The sequence below is a fragment of the Coregonus clupeaformis genome, chromosome 40 (assembly GCF_020615455.1).
Source record: "Coregonus clupeaformis isolate EN_2021a chromosome 40, ASM2061545v1, whole genome shotgun sequence".
NCBI classification, from domain to species: domain Eukaryota; kingdom Metazoa; phylum Chordata; class Actinopteri; order Salmoniformes; family Salmonidae; genus Coregonus; species Coregonus clupeaformis.
In genome coordinates, this window is record NC_059231.1 from 7,497,437 (window position 1) to 7,521,658 (window position 24,222).

Sequence of the window (24,222 nt, forward strand, 5' to 3'; positions counted from 1 at the left end):
ATTCCTTTGTCTCATGCCCTTCTGCACACTTTTCACACCTAGGAACCTCCCTCCTACACACTGCTGCCACATGCCCATAAGCTTGACACCTGTAACATCGTAATGTATTAGGCACAAAAGCTTGTACAGGATAACGTATACACTACCAGTCAAAAGTTTAGACACACCTACTCATTCAAGGGTTTTTCTTTATTTTTACTATTTTTTTTACATTGTAGAATAATAGTGAAGACATCAAAACTATGAAATAACACATATGGAACCATATAGTAACCAAAAAAGTGTTAAACAAATCAAAATATTTGTTATATTTGAGATTCTTCAAATAGCCACATTTTGCCTTGATGACAAGCCCTTTGCCTAGGCTTGGATTCATTTAAAAATGCACAGATCTGAATTCACATTATTTTCTCAAATCATTCATCCATCCTTCAGTAAAAAGAAAAACATATGGCTTGAATAAATACATAGTAAAAAATACTTCATGTTTTTTTAGTGCACTACTTGCATGTTAGCTTCCCTGTGTGATGCGAGACAGTTGTCAAAGCTGCCAGTAGAGGGTGCTGTTGTAGTTGTCAAAGCTGCCAGGAGTGGGTGCTGTTGTATACTGTGCAATAGAATGTAGTTCTGCTCAGTGGTTATACAGTAGAGCAGACTATTTTCTGGCTCCTATAACATGTAGAGATTCTTCCTGAGTGTGTGTCTCAGATTAATGTTGTATCTGGCTCCTGGATTCCTTCTGTTGTGGTTGAAGATCACCCCATTCATCTCTGTATGGACACCCACTAGATGGGTTCTCCTGTAAGAAAAGCAAAGGAACCGTTAAGTTCATGATTACACTATGGGCATTACTTTATTCAATGCAATACAAGCACATTTGAAATGTAATCTTTTATGCTTTTTTTGTCCAAATATTGTACCATTAAACATACTGCAAAAACAGAAGGCTGAAACCATAGAGATATTTTCAACCAGTTTTGCTCACTGGGCTGGAACAACAGGATGGCTCCTGTTCAATATCTCTGGGCTGAAACATCTCTGTTTTCCTGTTCAATACCTCTGGCTGAAACATCTCTGTTTTCCTGTTCAATACCTCTGGCTGAAACATCTACCATGTTCTAGTTAGTACCTCCTCTGCCCTCTCAGAACCGCCTCTCTCAGGGCCTGCAGGTAGACAGACTGGTGGTGCTTCTCATCCAGCTGGCCCTCATCTGTCCAACAGTGGCTCCAGAAGACGTCTGCGTCGGTGGGGACTGACTCCACGCTGGGATACCCCTCACCCCCATCTGTCTCCACACTGAGAGGTTCCCCACCCCCGTCTGTCTCCAGATCCTCCTCCCTGTGAGCAAGGTGTCCCGTGGGCCTGGAGGAGCAGTCCTGGGGGTCTGACACGCTATAGGTCTGGATGAAGAACAGTTTGGGCTTGCCAGCTAGCCTGGGACAGCAGTCAGGGGTGAAGAGGTGTCGGACGGTGTCCAGACGCAGCCCGAGCCTGTCAAATAAAATGTACAAGAATTATAATAAGATATGCCATTTAGCAGACGCTTTTATCCAAAATTACTTACAGTCATGTGTGCATGAATTATTTCGTATGGGTGGCCCCAGTGGGAATCAAACCCACAACCCTGGTGTTGCAAGTCCCATGCCCTACCTGTGGGAGTCTGTAGCCAGCAGGTCGGTGGCAGTACCACGGCTGATGATGCAGCAGGCGAAGGCATCAACATCCTGGTTCTCCCTCTGTTGGGCAGCCTGCCTGAGGAGAGACAGGGTATCCCCCACACCCAGCCACTTAACCAGGGTCACCTTGAAGTGGAGCCAGCTGAACATCTCCTCCAACATGTCTGGAGGGAAGAAGAACATCATCACTGTTACTGACACAAATCATCACTGTTACTGACACACATCATCCCTGTTACTGACACACATCATCACTGTTACTGACACACATCATCACTGTTACTGACACACATCATCACTGTTACTGACACACATCATCACTGTTACTGACACACATCATCACTGTTACTGACACACATCATCACTGTTACTGACACACATCATCAGTGTTACTGACACACATCATCACTGTTACTGACACACATCATCACTGTTACTGACACACATCTTCACTGTTACTGACACACATCATCACTGTTACTGACACACATCATCACTGTTACTGACACACATCTTCACTGTTACTGACACACATCATCCCTGTTACTGACACACATCATCACTGTTACTGACACACATCTTCACTGTTACTGACACACATCATCACTGTTACTGACACACATCATCACTGTTACTGACACACATCATCACTGTTACTGACACACATCATCACTGTTACTGACACACATCATCACTGTTACTGACACACATCATCACTGTTACTGACACACATCATCACTGTTACTGACACACATCATCCCTGTTACTGACACACATCATCACTGTTACTGACACACATCATCACTGTTACTGACACACATCATCACTGTTACTGACACACATCATCACTGTTACTGACACACATCATCACTGTTACTGACACACATATGTTACTGACACACATCATCACTGTTACTGACACACATCATCACTGTTACTGACACACATCATCACTGTTACTGACACACATCATCACTGTTACTGACACACATCATCACTGTTACTGACACACATCATCACTGTTACTGACACACATCATCACTGTTACTGACACACATCTTCACTGTTACTGACACACATCATCACTGTTACTGACACACATCATCACTGTTACTGACACACATCATCACTGTTACTGACACACATCATCACTGTTACTGACACACATCATCACTGTTACTGACACACATCATCACTGTTACTGACACACATCATCACTGTTACTGACACACATCATCCCTGTTACTGACACACATCATCCCTGTTACTGACACACATCATCACTGTTACTGACACACATCATCACTGTTACTGACACACATCATCACTGTTACTGACACACATCATCACTGTTACTGACACACATCATCACTGTTACTGACACACATCATCACTGTTACTGACACACATCATCACTGTTACTGACACACATCATCACTGTTACTGACACACATCATCCCTGTTACTGACACACATCATCACTGTTACTGACACACATCATCACTGTTACTGACACACATCTTCAGTGTTACTGACACACATCATCACTTCTGTGTATTAATGGACCTAACCTCTGATCACAAGTGGAGTGAGTGATGTATCACGCTGTCAATGCAGATCACAGACAGCATGTACCATCTGTCTCTACAGTAGACCCAGCATGTACCATCTGTCTCTACACTAGACCCAGTATGTACCATCTGTCTCTACACTAGACCCAGTATGTACCATCTGTCTCTACACTAGACCCAGCATGTACCATCTGTCTCTACACTAGACCCAGTATGTACCATCTGTCTCTACACTAGACCCAGTATGTACCATCTGTCTCTACACTAGACCCAGTATGTACCATCTGTCTCTACACTAGACCCAGCATGTACCATCTGTCTCTACACTAGACCCAGTATGTACCATCTGTCTCTACACTAGACCCAGTATGTACCATCTGTCTCTACACTAGACCCAGCATGTACCATCTGTCTCTACACTAGACCCAGTATGTACCATCTGTCTCTACACTAGACCCAGTATGTACCATCTGTCTCTACACTAGACCCAGCATGTACCATCTGTCTCTACACTAGACCCAGTATGTACCATCTGTCTCTACACTAGACCCAGTATGTACCATCTGTCTCTACACTAGACCCAGTATGTACCATCTGTCTCTACACTAGACCCAGTATGTACCATCTGTCTCTACACTAGACCCAGCATGTACCATCTGTCTCTACACTAGACCCAGCATGTACCATCTGTCTCTACACTAGACCCAGCATGTACCATCTGTCTCTACACTAGACCCAGTATGTACCATCTGTCTCTACACTAGACCCAGTATGTACCATCTGTCTCTACACTAGACCCAGCATGTACCATCTGTCTCTACACTAGACCCAGTATGTACCATCTGTCTCTACACTAGACCCAGTATGTACCATCTGTCTCTACACTAGACCCAGTATGTACCATCTGTCTCTACACTAGACCCAGTATGTACCATCTGTCTCTACACTAGACCCAGTATGTACCATCTGTCTCTACACTAGACCCAGCATGTACCATCTGTCTCTACACTAGACCCAGCATGTACCATCTGTCTCTACACTAGACCCAGCATGTACCATCTGTCTCTACACTAGACCCAGCATGTACCATCTGTCTATACACTAGACCCAGCATGTACCATCTGTCTCTACACTAGACCCAGTATGTACCATCTGTCTCTACACTAGACCCAGTATGTACCATCTGTCTCTACACTAGACCCAGTATGTACCATCTGTCTCTACACTAGACCCAGCATGTACCATCTGTCTATACACTAGACCCAGCATGTACCATCTGTCTCTACACTAGACCCAGCATGTACCATCTGTCTGTACAGTAGACCCAGCATGTACCATCTGTCTCTACACTAGACCCAGCATGTACCATCTGTCTCTACACTAGACCCAGTATGTACCATCTGTCTCTACACTAGACCCAGTATGTACCATCTGTCTCTACACTAGACCCAGCATGTACCATCTGTCTGTACAGTAGACCCAGTATGTACCATCTGTCTATACACTAGACCCAGCATGTACCATCTGTCTCTACACTAGACCCAGCATGTACCATCTGTCTGTACAGTAGACCCAGCATGTACCATCTGTCTCTACAGTAGACCCAGCATGTACCATCTGTCTCTACACTAGACCCAGCATGTACCATCTGTCTCTACACTAGACCCAGTATGTACCATCTGTCTCTACACTAGACCCAGCATGTACCATCTGTCTCTACACTAGACCCAGTATGTACCATCTGTCTCTACAGTAGACCCAGCATGTACCATCTGTCTCTACACTAGACCCAGCATGTACCATCTGTCTCTACACTAGACCCAGTATGTACCATCTGTCTCTACACTAGACCCAGTATGTACCATCTGTCTCTACACTAGACCCAGCATGTACCATCTGTCTCTACACTAGACCCAGTATGTACCATCTGTCTCTACACTAGACCCAGTATGTACCATCTGTCTCTACACTAGACCCATTATGTACCATCTGTCTCTACACTAGACCCAGTATGTACCATCTGTCTCTACACTAGACCCAGCATGTACCATCTGTCTCTACACTAGACCCAGTATGTACCATCTGTCTCTACACTAGACCCAGCATGTACCATCTGTCTCTACACTAGACCCAGTATGTACCATCTGTCTCTACACTAGACCCAGTATGTACCATCTGTCTCTACACTAGACCCAGCATGTACCATCTGTCTCTACACTAGACCCAGTATGTACCATCTGTCTCTACACTAGACCCAGCATGTACCATCTGTCTCTACACTAGACCCAGTATGTACCATCTGTCTCTACACTAGACCCAGTATGTACCATCTGTCTCTACACTAGACCCAGCATGTACCATCTGTCTCTACACTAGACCCAGTATGTACCATCTGTCTCTACACTAGACCCAGCATGTACCATCTGTCTCTACACTAGACCCAGCATGTACCATCTGTCTCTACACTAGACCCAGCATGTACCATCTGTCTCTACACTAGACCCAGCATGTACCATCTGTCTCTACAGTAGACCCAGTATGTACCATCTGTCTCTACACTAGACCCAGTATGTACCATCTGTCTCTACACTAGACCCAGTATGTACCATCTGTCTCTACAGTAGACCCAGCATGTGGACTCTCACCTCCATCACTGCCAACACAGTCTATGATGAGACATTCACCCCGGGGGTCTGACTGCAGCCTGTACTCCTCCACTGGGCTCTACGGAACAGAGGGGCAGGCACAGTATTGGAAATGCAGCATGTATGTAAAGTCAGCGTCCCAAATGGCCCCCTATTCCCTATATAGTGCACTACTTTAGACCAGAGAATGGCACCCTATTCCCTATATAGTGCACTACTTTAGACCAGAGAATGGCACCCTATTCCCTATATAGTGCACTACTTTAGACCAGAGAATGGCACCTATTCCTATAGTGCACTACTTTAGACCAGAGAATGGCACCCTATTCCCTATATAGTGCACTACTTTAGACCAGAGAATGGCACCCTATTCCCTATATAGTGCACTACTTTAGACCAGAGAATGGCACCCTATTCCCTATATAGTGCACTACTTTTAACCAGAGCCCTCTGGGCCCTAGTATATGGTATATATAATATATATAGTCCCTCTGGGCCCTAGTATATGGTATATATAATATATATAGTCCCTCTGGGCCCTAGTATATGGTATATATAATATATATAGTCCCTCTGGGCCCTAGTATATGGTATATATAATATATATAGTCCCTCTGGGCCCTAGTATATGGTATATATAATATATATAGTCCCTCTGGGCCCTAGTATATGGTATATATAATATATATAGTCCCTCTGGGCCCTAGTATATGGTATATATAATATATATAGTCCCTCTGGGCCCAGCTCTAAAGCAGTGCACTATATAGGGAATAGGGTGCCATTCTCTGGTCTAAAGTAGTGCACTATATAGGGAATAGGGTGCCATTCTCTAGTCTAAAGTAGTGCACTATATAGGGAATAGGTACCATTCTCTGGTCTAAAGTAGTGCACTATATAGGGAATAGGTACCATTCTCTGGTCTAAAGTAGTGCACTATAGAGGGAATAGGTACCATTCTCTGGTCTAAAGTAGTGCACTATATAAGGAATAGGTACCATTCTCTGGTCTAAAGTAGTGCACTAAATAGGGAATAGGGGTACCATTCTCTGGTCTAAAGTAGTACACTATATAGGGAATAGGGTGCCATTCTCTAGTCTAAAGTAGTGCACTATATAGGGAATAGGGTACCATTCTCTGGTCTAAAGTAGTGCACTATATAAGGAATAGGGTACCATTCTCTGGTCTAAAGTAGTGCACTAAATAGGGAATAGGGTACCATTCTCTGGTCTAAAGTAGTGTACTATATAGGGAATAGGGTACCATTCTCTGGTCTAAAGTAGTGCACTATATAAGGAATAGGGTACCATTCTCTGGTCTAAAGTAGTGCACTATATAGGGAATAGGGTGCCATTCTCTGGTCTAAAGTAGTGCACTATATAAGGAATAGGGTACCATTCTCTGGTCTAAAGTAGTGCACTATATAGGGAATAGGGTGCCATTCTCTAGTCTAAAGTAGTGCACTATATAGGGAATAGGGTACCATTCTCTGGTCTAAAGTAGTGCACTATATAAGGAATAGGGTACCATTCTCTGGTCTAAAGTAGTGCACTAAATAGGGAATAGGGTACCATTCTCTGGTCTAAAGTAGTGTACTATATAGGGAATAGGGTACCATTCTCTGGTCTAAAGTAGTGCACTATATAGGGAATAGGGTGCCATTCTCTGGTCTAAAGTAGTGCACTAAATAGGGAATAGGGTACCATTCTCTGGTCTAAAGTAGTACACTATATAGGGAATAGGGTGCCATTCTCTAGTCTAAAGTAGTGCACTTTATAGGGAATAGGGTACCATTCTCTGGTCTAAAGTAGTGCACTATATAAGGAATAGGGTACCATTCTCTGGTCTAAAGTAGTGCACTAAATAGGGAATAGGGTACCATTCTCTGGTCTAAAGTAGTGTACTATATAGGGAATAGGGTACCATTCTCTGGTCTAAAGTAGTGCACTATATAAGGAATAGGGTACCATTCTCTGGTCTAAAGTAGTGCACTATATAGGGAATAGGGTGCCATTCTCTGGTCTAAAGTAGTGCACTATATAAGGAATAGGGTACCATTCTCTGGTCTAAAGTAGTGCACTATATAAGGAATAGGGTACCATTCTCTGGTCTAAAGTAGTGCACTATATAAGGAATAGTGTACCATTCTCTGGTCTAAAGTAGTGCACTATATAGGGAATAGGGTGCCATTCTCTGGTCTAAAGTAGTGCACTATATAGGGAATAGGGTGCCATTTGGGATGCAATGTACGTGTGTGCATGTTACACACTAAAAGAAAACCATGGGCACATAATTAAACAACATTTATGAGAATTTCACCCCCCAAAAATACAGTATGTACAGTTGAAGTCGGAAGTTTACATACAGGTTGGAGTCATTAAAACTAATTTTTTTAACCACTCCACAAATTTCTTGTTAGCAAACTATAGTTTTGGCAAGTCGGTTAGGACATCTACTTTGTGCATGACACAAGTTATTTTTCCAACAATTGTTTACAGACAGATTATTTCACTTATAATTCACTGTATCACAATTCCAGTGGGTCAGAAGTTTACATACACTAAGTTGACTGTGCCTTTAAACAGCTTGGAAAATTCCAGAAAATGATGTCATGGCTTTAGAAGCTTCTGATAGGCTAATTGACAATTTGAGTCAATTGGAGGTGTACCTGTGGATGTATTTCAAGGCCTAGCTTCAAACTCAGTGCCTCTTTGCTTGACATCATGGGAAATCAAAAGAAATCAGCCACGACCTCAGAAAAAGAATTGTAGACCTCCACAAGTCTGGTTCATCCTTGGGAGCAATTTCCAAACGCCTGAAGGTACCACGTTCATCTGTACAAACAATAGTATGCAAGTATAAACACCATGGGACCACGCAGCCGTCATACCGCTCAGGAAGGAGACGTGTTCTGTCTCCTAGAAATTAACGTACTTTGGTGCGAAAAGTGCAAATCAATCACAGAACAACAGCAAAGGACCTTGTGAAGATGCTGGAGGAAACAGGTACAAAAGTATCTATATCCACAGTAAAACAAGTCCTATATCGACATAACCTGCAAGGCCGCTCAGCAAGGAAGAAGCCACTGCTCCAAAACCACCATAGAAAAGCCAGACTACGGTTTGCAACTGCACATGGGGACAACGATCTTACTTTTTGGAGAAATGTCCTCTGGTCTGATTAAACAAAAATAGAACTGTTTGGCCATAATTACCATCGTTATGTTTGAAGGAAAAAGAGGGTGGCTTGCAAGCCGAAGAACACCATCCCAACCGTGAAGCACAGGGGTGGCAGCATCATGCTCTGGGGGTGCTTTGCTGCAGGAGGGACTGGTGCACTTCACAAAATAGATGGTATCATGAGGAAGGAAAATTATGTGGATATATTGAAGCAACATCTCAAGACATCAGTCAGGAAGTTAAAGCTTGGTCGCAAATGGGTCTTCCAAATGGACAATGACCCCAAGCATACTTCCAAAGTTGTGGCAAAATGGCTTAAGGACAACAAAGTCAAGGTATTGGAGTCAATCACAAAGCCCTGACCTCAATCCTATAGACAATTTGTGGGCAGAACTGAAAAAGCGTGTGCGAGCAAGGAGGCCTACAAACCTGACTCAGTTACACCAGCTCTGTCAGGAGGAATGGGCCAAAATTCACCCAACTTATTGTGGGAAGCTTGTGGAAGGCTACCCGAAACGTTTGACCCAAGTTAAACAATTTAAAGGCAATGCTACCAAATACTAATTGAGTGTATGTAAACTTCTGACCCACTGGGAATGTGATGAAAGAAATAAAAGCTGAAATAAATCATTCTCTCTACTATTATTCTGACATTTCACATTCTTAAAATAAAGTGGTGATCCTAACTGACCTAAGACAGGGAATTTTTACTAGGATTAAATGTCAGGAATTGTGAAAAACTGAGTTTAAATGTATTTGGCTAAGGTGTATGTAAACTTCCGACTTCAACTGTATATTACCTGGTAGAACACTATGTATATTACCTGGTAGAACACTATGTATATTACCTGGTAGGACAGTATGTATATTACCTGGTAGAACACTATGTATATTACCTGGTAGAACACTATGTATATTACCTGGTAGAACAGTATGTATATTACCTGGTAGGACACTATGTATATTACCTGGTAGAACACTATGTATATTACCTGGTAGAACACTATGTATATTACCTGGTAGGACACTATGTATATTACCTGGTAGAACACTATGTATATTACCTGGTAGAACACTATGTATATTACCTGGTAGGACACTATGTATATTACCTGGTAGGACACTATGTATATTACCTGGTAGAACACTATGTATATTACCTGGTAGGACAGTATGTATATTACCTGGTAGGACAGTATGTATATTACCTGGTAGGACACTATGTATATTACCTGGTAGAACAGTATGTATATTACCTGGTAGGACACTATGTATATTACCTGGTAGGACACTATGTATATTACCTGGTAGAACACTATGTATATTACCTGGTAGAACACTATGTATATTACCTGGTAGAACACTATGTATATTACCTGGTAGGACAGTATGTATATTACCTGGTAGGACAGTATGTATATTACCTGGTAGAACACTATGTATATTACCTGGTAGAACACTATGTATATTACCTGGTAGAACACTATGTATATTACCTGGTAGGACACTATGTATATTACCTGGTAGGACAGTATGTATATTACCTGGTAGAACACTATGTATATTACCTGGTAGAACACTATGTATATTACCTGGTAGAACAGTATGTATATTACCTGGTAGGACACTATGTATATTACCTGGTAGAACACTATGTATATTACCTGGTAGAACACTATGTATATTACCTGGTAGAACACTATGTATATTACCTGGTAGGACAGTATGTATATTACCTGGTAGGACACTATGTATATTACCTGGTAGGACACTATGTATATTACCTGGTAGAACACTATGTATATTACCTGGTAGAACACTATGTATATTACCTGGTAGAACACTATGTATATTACCTGGTAGGACAGTATGTATATTACCTGGTAGAACACTATGTATATTACCTGGTAGAACACTATGTATATTACCTGGTAGAACAGTATGTATATTACCTGGTAGGACACTATGTATATTACCTGGTAGAACACTATGTATATTACCTGGTAGAACACTATGTATATTACCTGGTAGGACACTATGTATATTACCTGGTAGAACACTATGTATATTACCTGGTAGAACACTATGTATATTACCTGGTAGGACACTATGTATATTACCTGGTAGGACACTATGTATATTACCTGGTAGAACACTATGTATATTACCTGGTAGGACAGTATGTATATTACCTGGTAGAACACTATGTATATTACCTGGTAGAACACTATGTATATTACCTGGTAGAACAGTATGTATATTACCTGGTAGGACACTATGTATATTACCTGGTAGAACACTATGTATATTACCTGGTAGAACACTATGTATATTACCTGGTAGGACACTATGTATATTACCTGGTAGAACACTATGTATATTACCTGGTAGAACACTATGTATATTACCTGGTAGGACACTATGTATATTACCTGGTAGGACACTATGTATATTACCTGGTAGAACACTATGTATATTACCTGGTAGGACAGTATGTATATTACCTGGTAGGACAGTATGTATATTACCTGGTAGGACACTATGTATATTACCTGGTAGAACAGTATGTATATTACCTGGTAGGACACTATGTATATTACCTGGTAGGACACTATGTATATTACCTGGTAGAACACTATGTATATTACCTGGTAGAACACTATGTATATTACCTGGTAGAACACTATGTATATTACCTGGTAGGACAGTATGTATATTACCTGGTAGGACAGTATGTATATTACCTGGTAGAACACTATGTATATTACCTGGTAGAACACTATGTATATTACCTGGTAGAACACTATGTATATTACCTGGTAGGACACTATGTATATTACCTGGTAGGACAGTATGTATATTACCTGGTAGAACACTATGTATATTACCTGGTAGAACACTATGTATATTACCTGGTAGAACAGTATGTATATTACCTGGTAGGACACTATGTATATTACCTGGTAGAACACTATGTATATTACCTGGTAGAACACTATGTATATTACCTGGTAGAACACTATGTATATTACCTGGTAGGACAGTATGTATATTACCTGGTAGGACACTATGTATATTACCTGGTAGGACACTATGTATATTACCTGGTAGAACACTATGTATATTACCTGGTAGAACACTATGTATATTACCTGGTAGAACACTATGTATATTACCTGGTAGGACAGTATGTATATTACCTGGTAGAACACTATGTATATTACCTGGTAGAACACTATGTATATTACCTGGTAGAACAGTATGTATATTACCTGGTAGGACACTATGTATATTACCTGGTAGAACACTATGTATATTACCTGGTAGAACACTATGTATATTACCTGGTAGGACACTATGTATATTACCTGGTAGAACACTATGTATATTACCTGGTAGAACACTATGTATATTACCTGGTAGGACACTATGTATATTACCTGGTAGGACACTATGTATATTACCTGGTAGAACACTATGTATATTACCTGGTAGGACAGTATGTATATTACCTGGTAGGACAGTATGTATATTACCTGGTAGGACACTATGTATATTACCTGGTAGAACAGTATGTATATTACCTGGTAGGACACTATGTATATTACCTGGTAGGACACTATGTATATTACCTGGTAGAACACTATGTATATTACCTGGTAGAACACTATGTATATTACCTGGTAGAACACTATGTATATTACCTGGTAGGACAGTATGTATATTACCTGGTAGGACAGTATGTATATTACCTGGTAGAACACTATGTATATTACCTGGTAGAACACTATGTATATTACCTGGTAGAACACTATGTATATTACCTGGTAGGACACTATGTATATTACCTGGTAGGACAGTATGTATATTACCTGGTAGAACACTATGTATATTACCTGGTAGAACACTATGTATATTACCTGGTAGAACAGTATGTATATTACCTGGTAGGACACTATGTATATTACCTGGTAGAACACTATGTATATTACCTGGTAGAACACTATGTATATTACCTGGTAGAACACTATGTATATTACCTGGTAGGACAGTATGTATATTACCTGGTAGGACACTATGTATATTACCTGGTAGGACACTATGTATATTACCTGGTAGAACACTATGTATATTACCTGGTAGAACACTATGTATATTACCTGGTAGAACACTATGTATATTACCTGGTAGAACACTATGTATATTACCTGGTAGAACACTATGTATATTACCTGGTAGGACACTATGTATATTACCTGGTAGAACACTATGTATATTACCTGGTAGAACACTATGTATATTACCTGGTAGGACAGTATGTATATTACCTGGTAGGACAGTATGTATATTACCTGGTAGGACACTATGTATATTACCTGGTAGGACACTATGTATATTACCTGGTAGGACAGTATGTATATTACCTGGTAGAACAGTATGTATATTACCTGGTAGAACACTATGTATATTACCTGGTAGGACACTATGTATATTACCTGGTAGGACAGTATGTATATTACCTGGTAGAACACTATGTATATTACCTGGTAGGACAGTATGTATATTACCTGGTAGGACAGTATGTATATTACCTGGTAGGACAGTATGTATATTACCTGGTAGAACACTATGTATATTACCTGGTAGGACAGTATGTATATTACCTGGTAGAACAGTATGTATATTACCTGGTAGAACACTATGTATATTACCTGGTAGGACAGTATGTATATTACCTGGTAGGACAGTATGTATATTACCTGGTAGGACAGTATGTATATTACCTGGTAGGACAGTATGTATATTACCTGGTAGAACACTATGTATATTACCTGGTAGAACACTATGTATATTACCTGGTAGGACAGTATGTATATTACCTGGTAGGACAGTATGTATATTACCTGGTAGGACACTATGTATATTACCTGGTAGGACACTATGTATATTACCTGGTAGGACAGCCTTCTTCTTTCAGGCTCTGCAATGTTTTCGTTCTCTGGAGCTGAAATGACAGAATGACAGCTGCTTTCTACAGAGGATATCATTTTTTAATTAACGCTAATCATGATAAACAGTTGCTAATTGAAGGAAACCTCTCCTGAGGAATGAAAGTAACTTACTGTTCTGTGTGGACTGCTCCTGTCTTGAATGGCATGCTATAGGGAAGGCAGTGGGCATGGGATTGGACTGAGAGGCAGAAATCACTGTTAGAGAAACATCTAACCTTTACAGAAAGCTGTGGTAGAGAGGAGGGGAGTTTTCCCTGCCTCACAAGGAGGTAGTGTAGTGATGCACTCACTGGAGTCCTGGTCCACTGCTGCTGGACTAGGTGAGTCATCACCACTGGTCTATGTTGTGGCTGGACCAGGTGAGTCATCACCACTGGTCTATGTTGTGGCTGGACCAGGTGAGTCATCACCACTGGTCTATGTTGTGGCTGGACCAGGTGAGTCATCACCACTGGTCTATGTTGTGGTGTTCCAACTACAACAAGGTGCACAGGAAGAAGTATTTCCAAACAGGATGTAACAGAAGTGGTTCAGATTGAGAACAGGGGCCATATTACTATCAAGCATCTCAGAGTAGTAGTTCTGATTTACAGTGCATTCGGAAAGTATTCAGACCCCCTTGACTTTTTCCACATTTTGTTACGTTACAGCCTTATTCTAAAATGGATTACATTGTTTTCCACCTCATCAATCTACACACAATAATAATAATGACAAAGCAAAAACAGGTTAGAAATTGTAGCATTTTTATTTGTTTTTATACTGAAAAAATCACATTTACAGAAGTATTAAGACCCTTTACTCAGTACTTTGTTGAAGCACCTTTGGCAGCGATTACAGCCTTGAGTCTTCTTGGGTATGAAGCTACAAGCTTGGCACACCTGTATTTGGGGAGTTTCTCCCATTCTTCTCTGCAGATCCACTCAAGCTCTATCAGGTTGGATGGGGAGCGTCGCTGCACAGCTATTTTCAGGTCTCTCCAGAGATGTTCGATCGGGTTCAAGTCCGGGCACTGGCTGGGTCACTCAAGGACATTCAGAGACTTGTCCCGAAGCCACTCATGCGTTGTCTTGGCTGTGTGCTAAGGGTCGTTGTCCTGCTGGAAGGTGAACCTTCGCCCCAGTCTGAGGTCCTGAGCGCTCTGGAGCAGGTTTTCATCAAGGATCTCTCTGTACTTTGCTCCGTTCATCTTTCCCTTGATCCTGACTAGTCTCCCAGTCCCTGTCACTGAAAAACATCCCCACGGTATGATGCTGCCACAACCATGCTTCACTGTAGGGATGGTGCCAGGTTTCCTCCAGACGTGACACTTGGCATTCAGACCAAAGATTTCAATATTGGTTTCATCAGACCAGAGAATCTTGTTTCTTATGGTCTGAGAGTCCTTTAGGTGCCTTTTTTCAAACTTCAAGCGGGCTGTCATGTGCCTTTTATTGAGGAGTTGCTTCTGTCTGGCCACTCTACCATAAAGGCCTGATTGGTGGAGTGCTGCAGAGATGGTTGTCCTTCTGGAAGGTTCTCCCATTTCCACAGAGGATGGAACTCTGAAGCTCTGTCAGACTGGTTCTTGGTCACCTCCCTGACCAAGGCCCTTCTCCCCCGATTGCTCAGTTTGGCCGGGCAGCCAGCTCTAGGAAGAGTCTTGGTGGTTCCAAACTTCTTCCATTTAAGAATGATGGAGGCCACTGTGTTCTTGGGGAACTTCAATGCTGCAGAAATGTTTTGGTACCCTTCCCCAGTTCTGTGCCTCAACACAATCCTGTCTCAGAGCTCTACGGACAATTCCTTCGACCTCATGGCTTGGTTTTTGCTCTGACATGCACTGTCAACTGTGGGACCTTATATAGACAGGTGTGTGCCTTTCCAAATCATGTCCAATCAATTGAATTTACCACAGGGTCTAAAAACATTTCTTTTTTGTGCAAACATTTTTAAAAACCTGTTTTCGCTTTGTCATTATGGGGTATTGGGTCGTTATGGGGTATTGGGTCATTATGGGGTATTGGGTCGTTATGGGGTATTGGGTCGTTATGGGGTATTGGGTCGTTATGGGGTATTGGGTCCTTATGGGGTATTGGGTCATTATGGGGTATTGGGTCATTATGGGGTATTGGGTCATTATGGGGTATTGGGTCATTATGGGGTATTGGGTCATTATGGGGTATTGGGTCGTTATGGGGTATTGGGTCGTTATGGGGTATTGGGTCATTATGGGGTATTGGGTCATTATGGGGTATTGGGTCATTATGGGGTATTGGGTCATTATGGGGTATTGGGTCATTATGGGGTATTGTGTGTAGATTGATGAGGCTGTAACGTAACAAAATGTGGAAAAAGTCAAAGGGTCTGAATACTTTCCGAATGCACTGTAGGATCCATTTAGCCTCTTAGATCACAATGAATGAGATTATGTGGACAGGGGGATCCTAGATCAGCACTCCTAATCTGAGAGGCTTGATACACACGGCCCCAGATCCTCCAGAGTGCCAAGGTGGGCCCTTTCCTAATTATCACCTGATGTCAGGTTCTGGTACCCTTTGACCTTCCTGGCCAGGTCAACCCTGCTGATGTCCTTCAGACATTGTTCTATCAGCTCCACTCTCTCAGACGACACTCTGTCCAGCTTCTCCAGTTCAACTATGACGTCCAGGAAACTCTGTCACACAGAGAGAGGAGATGAAATGGTTCAATGGTTAAGAAACATTACAGAACATCTGTTTCTGTATCTTCTGGACAGAGACTGATTATGAACGCCTATTGTTGTTGTACCTGTCTAATTGTTGTCATGTCTTACTTCAGCTATATCCTGTTGTTGTCATGTCTTACTTAAGTAATATAAAATTGTTGTCATGTCTTAAGTAATATCATATTGTTGTCATGTCTTACTTAAGTAACATCATATTGTAGTCATGTCTTACTTAAGCAATATCCTATTGTTGTCACGTTTTACTTAAGTAATATCCTAATGTTGTCAAGTCTTACTTAAGTAATATCCTATTGTTGTCAAGTCTTACTTAAGTAATGTCCTATTGTTCTCATGTCTTGCTTAAGTAATATCATATTGTTGTCATGTCTTACTGTCACGATCGTCTAATGAGGGAGACCAAGGCGCAGCGTTGCGAGCGAACATATTTACTTTAATAGTAAAGCACCACACTCAAAATACAAAACAATAAAACAACGAATGCGTGACGTCTATGGTACAACACAAAACCACACGAACAAAATCCCACAACCCGAAAGAAAAACAGACAGATTAAATATGGCTCCCAATCAGAGACAACCAGCCGACAGCTGACACTCGTTTGCCTCTGATTGGGAGTCACACCGGCAAACATAGAAATAAACAAACTAGAACACCCACCAGAGAAACAGAAAACATAGAATGAACACACCCTGGCTCAACATATTGAGTCCCCGAGCCAGGGTGTGACAGTACCCCCCCCTAAAGGCGCGGACTGCGACCGCGCCTAAATCGAGCGAAAACAGGGGAGGGCTGGGTGGGCATTCTCTCGGCGGCGGCTCCGGCTCTGAGCTAGATCCCCACTTCCTCTCCAACCCCCCCCAAGTACCCCTGGTCCTGTCTAGCCCCGCTGGCCGGAGCCGGACTGACGACACGCACCCCTGGCCTGGTGCGTGGAACAGGAACGGATCGGACCGGGCTGACGATACACACCCCTGGCTTGGTGCGTGGAGCAGGAATGGACCGGAATGGGCTGGCGACGCGCACCACAGACTTGGTGCGGAGAGCAGGAACGCAGCCGGACAGGGCTGATGACTCGCATCCCTGGCTTGGTGCGAGTAGCAGGAACGGGCTGGACCAGGCTGACGACTCGTACCCCTGGCTTGAGTGCGAGTAGCAGGAACGGGTTGGACCAGGCTGGCGACTCGCACCCCTGGCTTGGTGCGAGTAGCAGGAACGGTTGGACCAGGCTGGCGACTCGCACTCCTGGCTTGGGTGCGAGTGGCAGGAACAGGCTGGACCAGGCTGGCGACTCGCACCCCTGGTTTTGTGCGTGGAGCAGGGACAGGCCGGGCTGGGCTGGCGACGCACCCCGTAGGCTTTGTGCGTGGAGCAGGGACAGGCCGGGCTGGGCTGGCGACGCACACCGTAGGCTTTATGCGAGAAGCTTGGATGGGCCGGACTGGGCTGGCGACGCGCACCACAGACTCGGTGCGGAGCGCAGGAATGGGCCGGGCTGGGCTGTCGACGCACACCGTAGGTTTGGTGCGGGGAGCAGGAATAGACCGGACCGTACTGGGGACACACACCACTGGCTCTACACCGGGATCTGGAACGGGCCGGACCGGACTGGCAACACACGCCAGTACCTCTCGCCGTGCCTCTACACCTTCCATCCCCTCTTCTACCAGTGGCCCCCGTAACCTGGCGGCCTCCTCTGCAACCCCGCTGGACCGCTCCATAGCGGCCTCCTGCTGCCCCGACGTCGTGAGCCCCCCCCTAAAAATTTTCTGGGGGTCTCTCCTCCCTGTGGACCAGGCCTCCAACATTCTCTCCCACCTCTCGCTCCTCTGTCTCCAACCCTCTTCACTCAGCTCCTCAATGGGCTTGACCCAGTCGAAGCTGCCACGGAGATCTATAAGCGATGGCTCCTGGACACGCTGCTTGGTCTGGTCTTGGTGGGATTTTCTGTCACGATCGTCTAATGAGGGAGACCAAGGCGCAGCGTTGCGAGCGAACATATTTACTTTAATAGTAAAGCACCACACTCAAAATACAAAACAATAAAACAACGAATGCGTGACGTCTATGGTACAACACAAAACCACACGAACAAAATCCCACAACCCGAAAGAAAAACAGACAGATTAAATATGGCTCCCAATCAGAGACAACCAGCCGACAGCTGACACTCGTTTGCCTCTGATTGGGAGTCACACCGGCAAACATAGAAATAAACAAACTAGAACACCCACCAGAGAAACAGAAAACATAGAATGAACACACCCTGGCTCAACATATTGAGTCCCCGAGCCAGGGTGTGACACTTACTTAAGCAATACCCTAGTGTTGTCATGTCTTGCTTAAGTAATATCCTAGTGTTGTCATGTCTTACTTAAGTAATATCATATTGTAGTTAAGTCTTACTTAAGTGTTATCCTAGTGTTGTCATGTCTTGCTTAAGTAATATCATATTGTTGTCATGTCTTACTTAAGTAATATCCTATTGTAGTTAAGTCTTACTTAAGTGTTATCCTAGTGTTGTCATGTCTTACTACAGCAAAACTTCATTTATATGTCTGGTAGCTCGGTTGTGTGTTGTACTAAATTGTAAAAGAAAACCATTAAAATACAGTGAGGGAAAAAAGTATTTGATCCCCTGCTGATTTTGTACGGTTGCCCACTGACAAAGAAATGATCAGTCTATCATTTTAATGGTGGGTTTATTTGAACAGTGAGAGACAGAATAACAACAAAAAAATCCAGAAAAACTTGATTTGCATTTTAATGAGGGAAATAAGTATTTGACCCCCTCTCAATCAGAACAATTTCTGGCTCCCAGGTGTCTTTTATACAGGTAACGAGCTGAGATTAGGAGCACACTCTTAAAGGGAGTTTTCCTAATCTCAGCTTGTTACCTGTATAAAAGACACCTGTCCACAGAAGCAATCAATCAATCAGATTCCAAACTCTCCACCATGGCCAAGACCAAAGAGCTCTCCAAGGATGTCAGGGACAAGATTGTAGACCTACACAAGGCTGGAATGGGCTACAAGACCATCGCCAAGCAGCTTGATGAGAAGGTGACAACAGTTGGTGTTATTATTCGCAAATGGAAGAAACACAAAAGCACTGTCAATCTCCCTCGGCCTGGGGCTCCATGCAAGATCTCACCTCGTGGAGTTGCAATGATCATGAGAACGGTGAGGAATCAGCCCAGAACTACACAGGAGGATCTTGTCAATGATCTCAAGGCAGCTGGGACCATAGTCACCAAGAAAACAATTGGTAACACACTACGCCGTGAAGGACTAAAATCCTGCAGCGCCCGCAAGGTCCCCCTGCTCAAGAAAGCACATATACAGGCGCGTCTGAAGTTTGCCAATGAACATCTGAATGATTCAGAGGAGAACTGGGTGAAAGTGTTGTGGTCAGATGAGACCAAAATTGAGCTCTTTGGCATCAATTCAACTCGCCGTGTTTGGAGGAGGAGGAATGCTGCCTATGACCCCAAGAACACCATCCCCACCGTCAAACATGGAGGTGGAAACATTATGCTTTGGGGTTTTTTTTCTGCTAAGGGGAAAGGACAACTTCACTGCATCAAAGGGATGATGGACGGGGCCATGTACCGTCAAATCTTGGGTGAGAACCTCCTTCCCTCAGCCAGGGCATTGAAAATGGGTCGTGGATGGGTATTCCAGCATGACAATGACCCAAATCACACGGCCAAGGCAACAAAGGAGTGGCTCAAGAAGAAGCACATTAAGGTCCTGGAGTGGCCTAGCCAGTCTCCAGACCTTAATGCCATAGAAAATCTGTGGAGGGAGCTGAAGGTTCGAGTTGCCAAACGTCAGCCTCCAAACCTTAATGACTTGGAGAAGATCTGCAAAGAGGAGTGGGACAAAATCCCTCCTGAGATGTGTGCAAACCTGGTGGCCAACTACAAGAAACGTCTGACCTCAGTGATTGTCAACAAGGGTTTTGCCACCAAGTACTAAGTCATGTTTTGCAGAGGGGTCAAATACTTATTTCCCTCATTAAAATACAAATCAATTTATAACATTTTTGCCATGCGTTTTTCTGGATTTTTTTGTTGTTATTCTGTCTCTCACTGTTCAAATAAACCTACCATTAAAATTATAGACTGATCATTTCTTTGTCAGTGGGCAAACGTACAAAATCAGCAGGGGATCAAATACTTTTTTCCCTCACTGTATGTATATATATATTTTTAAACATTCCATAACAACTAGGAAACATACCACAGAGGAAGAGGAATGTTCTCACAATAATACACAGTACATTACAGCATATCTAGTGGTATTTTAATTTCAGAAATCCCCCACCTACACAATGCAGAAATATTTCATGACATAATCGGATCAGGCTTGTCTGAACCAACAGAGAGTAATGACTCAGTGAACCCTATAGGTCCTGGACTAAAGTAGTGTACTATATAGGGAACAGGGTGCCATTTGGGAGACAGATCTGGCCTTTACCTTGGCTCTGGCCAGCCTCTCTCTGGGTAAAGAACCACTCAACAGGAACTTGAGAGATTCCAGATCCTCTGTCCCCATGTCTTCACTCACATCAGACATCAACACTCTGTAACCAGGAAACAGAAAAGCTTCAGAGACAGAACTCCATGGGATATATATTTACTAATGAAGACCGTGATGAATGAGACTGTAAAGAGATGTTTGTTGTGTGTTGTTATCCTTGAAAAGACAATCATAAGGAATACATCTCACCTGTACTCTGACAAAGCTCGGTCCTGTCCCAGAATCCCCTCCACCTCCTGTTTACTGATGTGAAACAGCTTCTTCAGGAGATCAAAGCATCTCAGCCTGAACAGAAGCTCCACCAGGTACAGGTGATCCACCCTTCCTCTGCTCAGCCATGAAGTCAACACCTCTCTCACATGATCAGAACCACAGCTGTCAGTGTCCAGGGATCCACACAGGTACAGGAGCCTCCTGCACTCACCTGAGCTCAGGTCCTCACATATCCTGCTGATCATCTGACATAACTGTCCGTTAGCCATAGAACTCCTCCTCTGACAGGGGAAAACAGGGATTGATTTTATGGATAGAAAATAATGTAAACTTCATTCTTTCTAAATGGGTATTTGCATCATAGATCTATGGCCCATTTGAAATGAAAAGCAACTTGAATTGGCAAATATGATGTGTAGACTACTACTTACTCTAGTAGTAATGTCGTTCCCAGACTCAGGCTGTGCGCAATAGCCTGGGAATGACGTTACTGTGATAGTAGCAGGAATAGAACCTTAGTTATTATCTTAGGCATATTTTACTATTACTGAACCTGCACGTGGCCAATAGGTCAAAATATACAGCACGTACATGATAAGGAGAACGATGGAAAATGACAGTTAGACGAGGCATGAGACCTCCAACCAGAAATGAATTATTCCAAGGTTAATAAAACACCAATGTTTCAGAGAAAATTAACAATATATGTCGGTTGTATCGGAAATGACAAATATGATTACCTTTTAGAGTAGGACAAAGCGGGGTCTGTTGCCTGAAGACTAAGAAATTAGATGCTTATAATGACGAATTGAAGTTTCGCGCATTACTAAATGGAAAGCGCAAAAGGGGAAGACATGCTACAAAATCTGTGTAACCACCCACGCGGGAAAATACACTTTAATTTCGGCCTGGCTGGCGGAAACACGGAAATTACACAATATTGGTCATAAAGTATTTTAATGAATTAGTCACTGATTAAAAATTTGCTAAAACCTGCTCAGAGCGAAAGTGAAAGTTACCACGACCTCAGGCTCCCCTGCATAGACACATGCCTGCATCCAGATGGTACTGGCTGCTGCCAGCACTATCCTTCTTCTGACACCAGTGTAGCGAATTGTAGTTTGGTGGTACATCTGAGAAAGGCTCCTGTTGGTCTCTCTGGTAGATCTATCATTGTTTAGTCACACATCTTGTCCTGCCCTGTAAGAGGGGTCTGTGGACCAGCAGGGGGGAGAGGCTCAGGGCTCTGTAAGGTCTGTGGATCAGCAGGGGGGAGAGGGCTCAGGGCTCTGTAAGGTCTGTGGACCAGCAGGGGGGAGACGGCTCAGGGCTCTGTAAGGTCTGTGGACCAGCAGGGGGGAGACGGCTCAGGGCTCTGTAAGGTCTGTGGATCAGCAGGGGGGAGAGGGCTCAGGGCTCTGTAAGGTCTGTGGACCAGCAGGGGGAGACGGCTCAGGGCTCTGTAAGGTCTGTGGACCAGCAGGGGGGAGACGGCTCAGGGCTCTGTAAGGTCTGTGGACCAGCAGGGGGGAGACGGCTCAGGGCTCTGTAAGGTCTGTGGACCAGCAGGGGGGAGACGGCTCAGGGCTCTGTAAGGTCTGTGGACCAGAAGGGGGGAGAGGGATCAGGGTTACAGGGAGCTGTTTGGCCATAAATGACAGTCAGCCTTATCAAGTTCCTTTAATTGTTATAATTCTGCATGTTAGTGTAACAGGGTTGGTTATGTTTCCACTTTACACTCCTGTCCTGTATAGTGTCCTACTGTAGCTGCCTCCTGTCCTGTATAGTAGCCTACTGTAGCTGCCTCCTGTCCTGTATAGTGTCCTACTGTAGCTGCCTCCTGTCCTGTATAGTGTCCTACTGTAGCTGCCTCCTGTCCTGTATAGTGTCCTACTGTAGCTGCCTCCTGTCCTGTATAGTGTCCTACTGTAGCTGCCTCCTGTCCTGTATAGTGTCCTACTGTAGCTGCCTCCTGTCCTGTATAGTAGTCTACTGTAGCTGCCTCCTGTCCTGTATAGTAGTCTACTGTAGCTGCCTCCCTGTCCTGTATAGTGTCCTACTGTAGCTGCCTCCTGTCCTGTATAGTGTCCTACTGTAGCTGCCTCCTGTCCTGTATAGTAGTCTACTGTAGCTGCCTCCTGTCCTGTATAGTGTCCTACTGTAGCTGCCTCCTGTCCTGTATAGTAGTCTACTGTAGCTGCCTCCTGTCCTGTATAGTAGTCTAATGTAGCTGCCTCCTGTCCTGTATAGTAGTCTACTGTAGCTGCCTCCTGTCCTGTATAGTAGTCTACTGTAGCTGCCTCCTGTCCTGTATAGTGTCCTACTGTAGCTGCCTCCTGTCCTGTATAGTAGTCTACTGTAGCTGCCTCCTGTCCTGTATAGTGTCCTACTGTAGCTGCCTCCTGTCCTGTATAGTAGTCTACTGTAGCTGCCTCCTGTCCTGTATTGTGTCCTACTGTAGCTGCCTCCTGTCCTGTATAGTGTCCTACTGTAGCTGCCTCCTGTCCTGTATATTGTCCTACTGTAGCTGCCTCCTGTCCTGTATAGTAGTCTACTGTAGCTGCCTCCTGTCCTGTATAGTGTCCTACTGTAGCTGCCTCCTGTCCTGTATAGTAGTCTACTGTAGCTGCCTCCTGTCCTTTATAGTAGTCTACTGTAGCTGCCTCCTGTCCTTTAT

The 24,222-nt window shown here is 43.5% G+C and overlaps 1 protein-coding gene and 1 long non-coding RNA gene across 2 annotated transcripts; both read right to left on the reverse strand.

Annotated features, from left to right (window-relative positions):
• Positions 1 to 346: 346 nt before the first annotated feature.
• On the reverse strand, positions 347 to 22,376 carry LOC121554872 (CASP8 and FADD-like apoptosis regulator). Its single transcript, XM_041868592.2, has 9 exons — positions 22,286 to 22,376; positions 21,522 to 21,826; positions 21,270 to 21,375; positions 16,599 to 16,740; positions 14,025 to 14,077; positions 5,894 to 5,972; positions 1,652 to 1,841; positions 1,130 to 1,492; positions 347 to 799 (listed from the first exon to the last, which is right to left on the reverse strand). Exons 2-9 carry the CDS (start codon positions 21,812 to 21,814, stop codon positions 670 to 672), a joined length of 1,356 nt encoding a protein of 451 aa, XP_041724526.2. The 5' UTR covers positions 21,815 to 21,826; positions 22,286 to 22,376; the 3' UTR covers positions 347 to 669.
• On the reverse strand, positions 14,025 to 14,545 carry LOC121555127. The gene is made up of 3 exons (XR_005997843.2): positions 14,375 to 14,545; positions 14,196 to 14,262; positions 14,025 to 14,077 (listed from the first exon to the last, which is right to left on the reverse strand). It is a non-coding gene; the product is annotated as an uncharacterized LOC121555127 (long non-coding RNA).
• Positions 22,377 to 24,222: the final 1,846 nt, after the last annotated feature.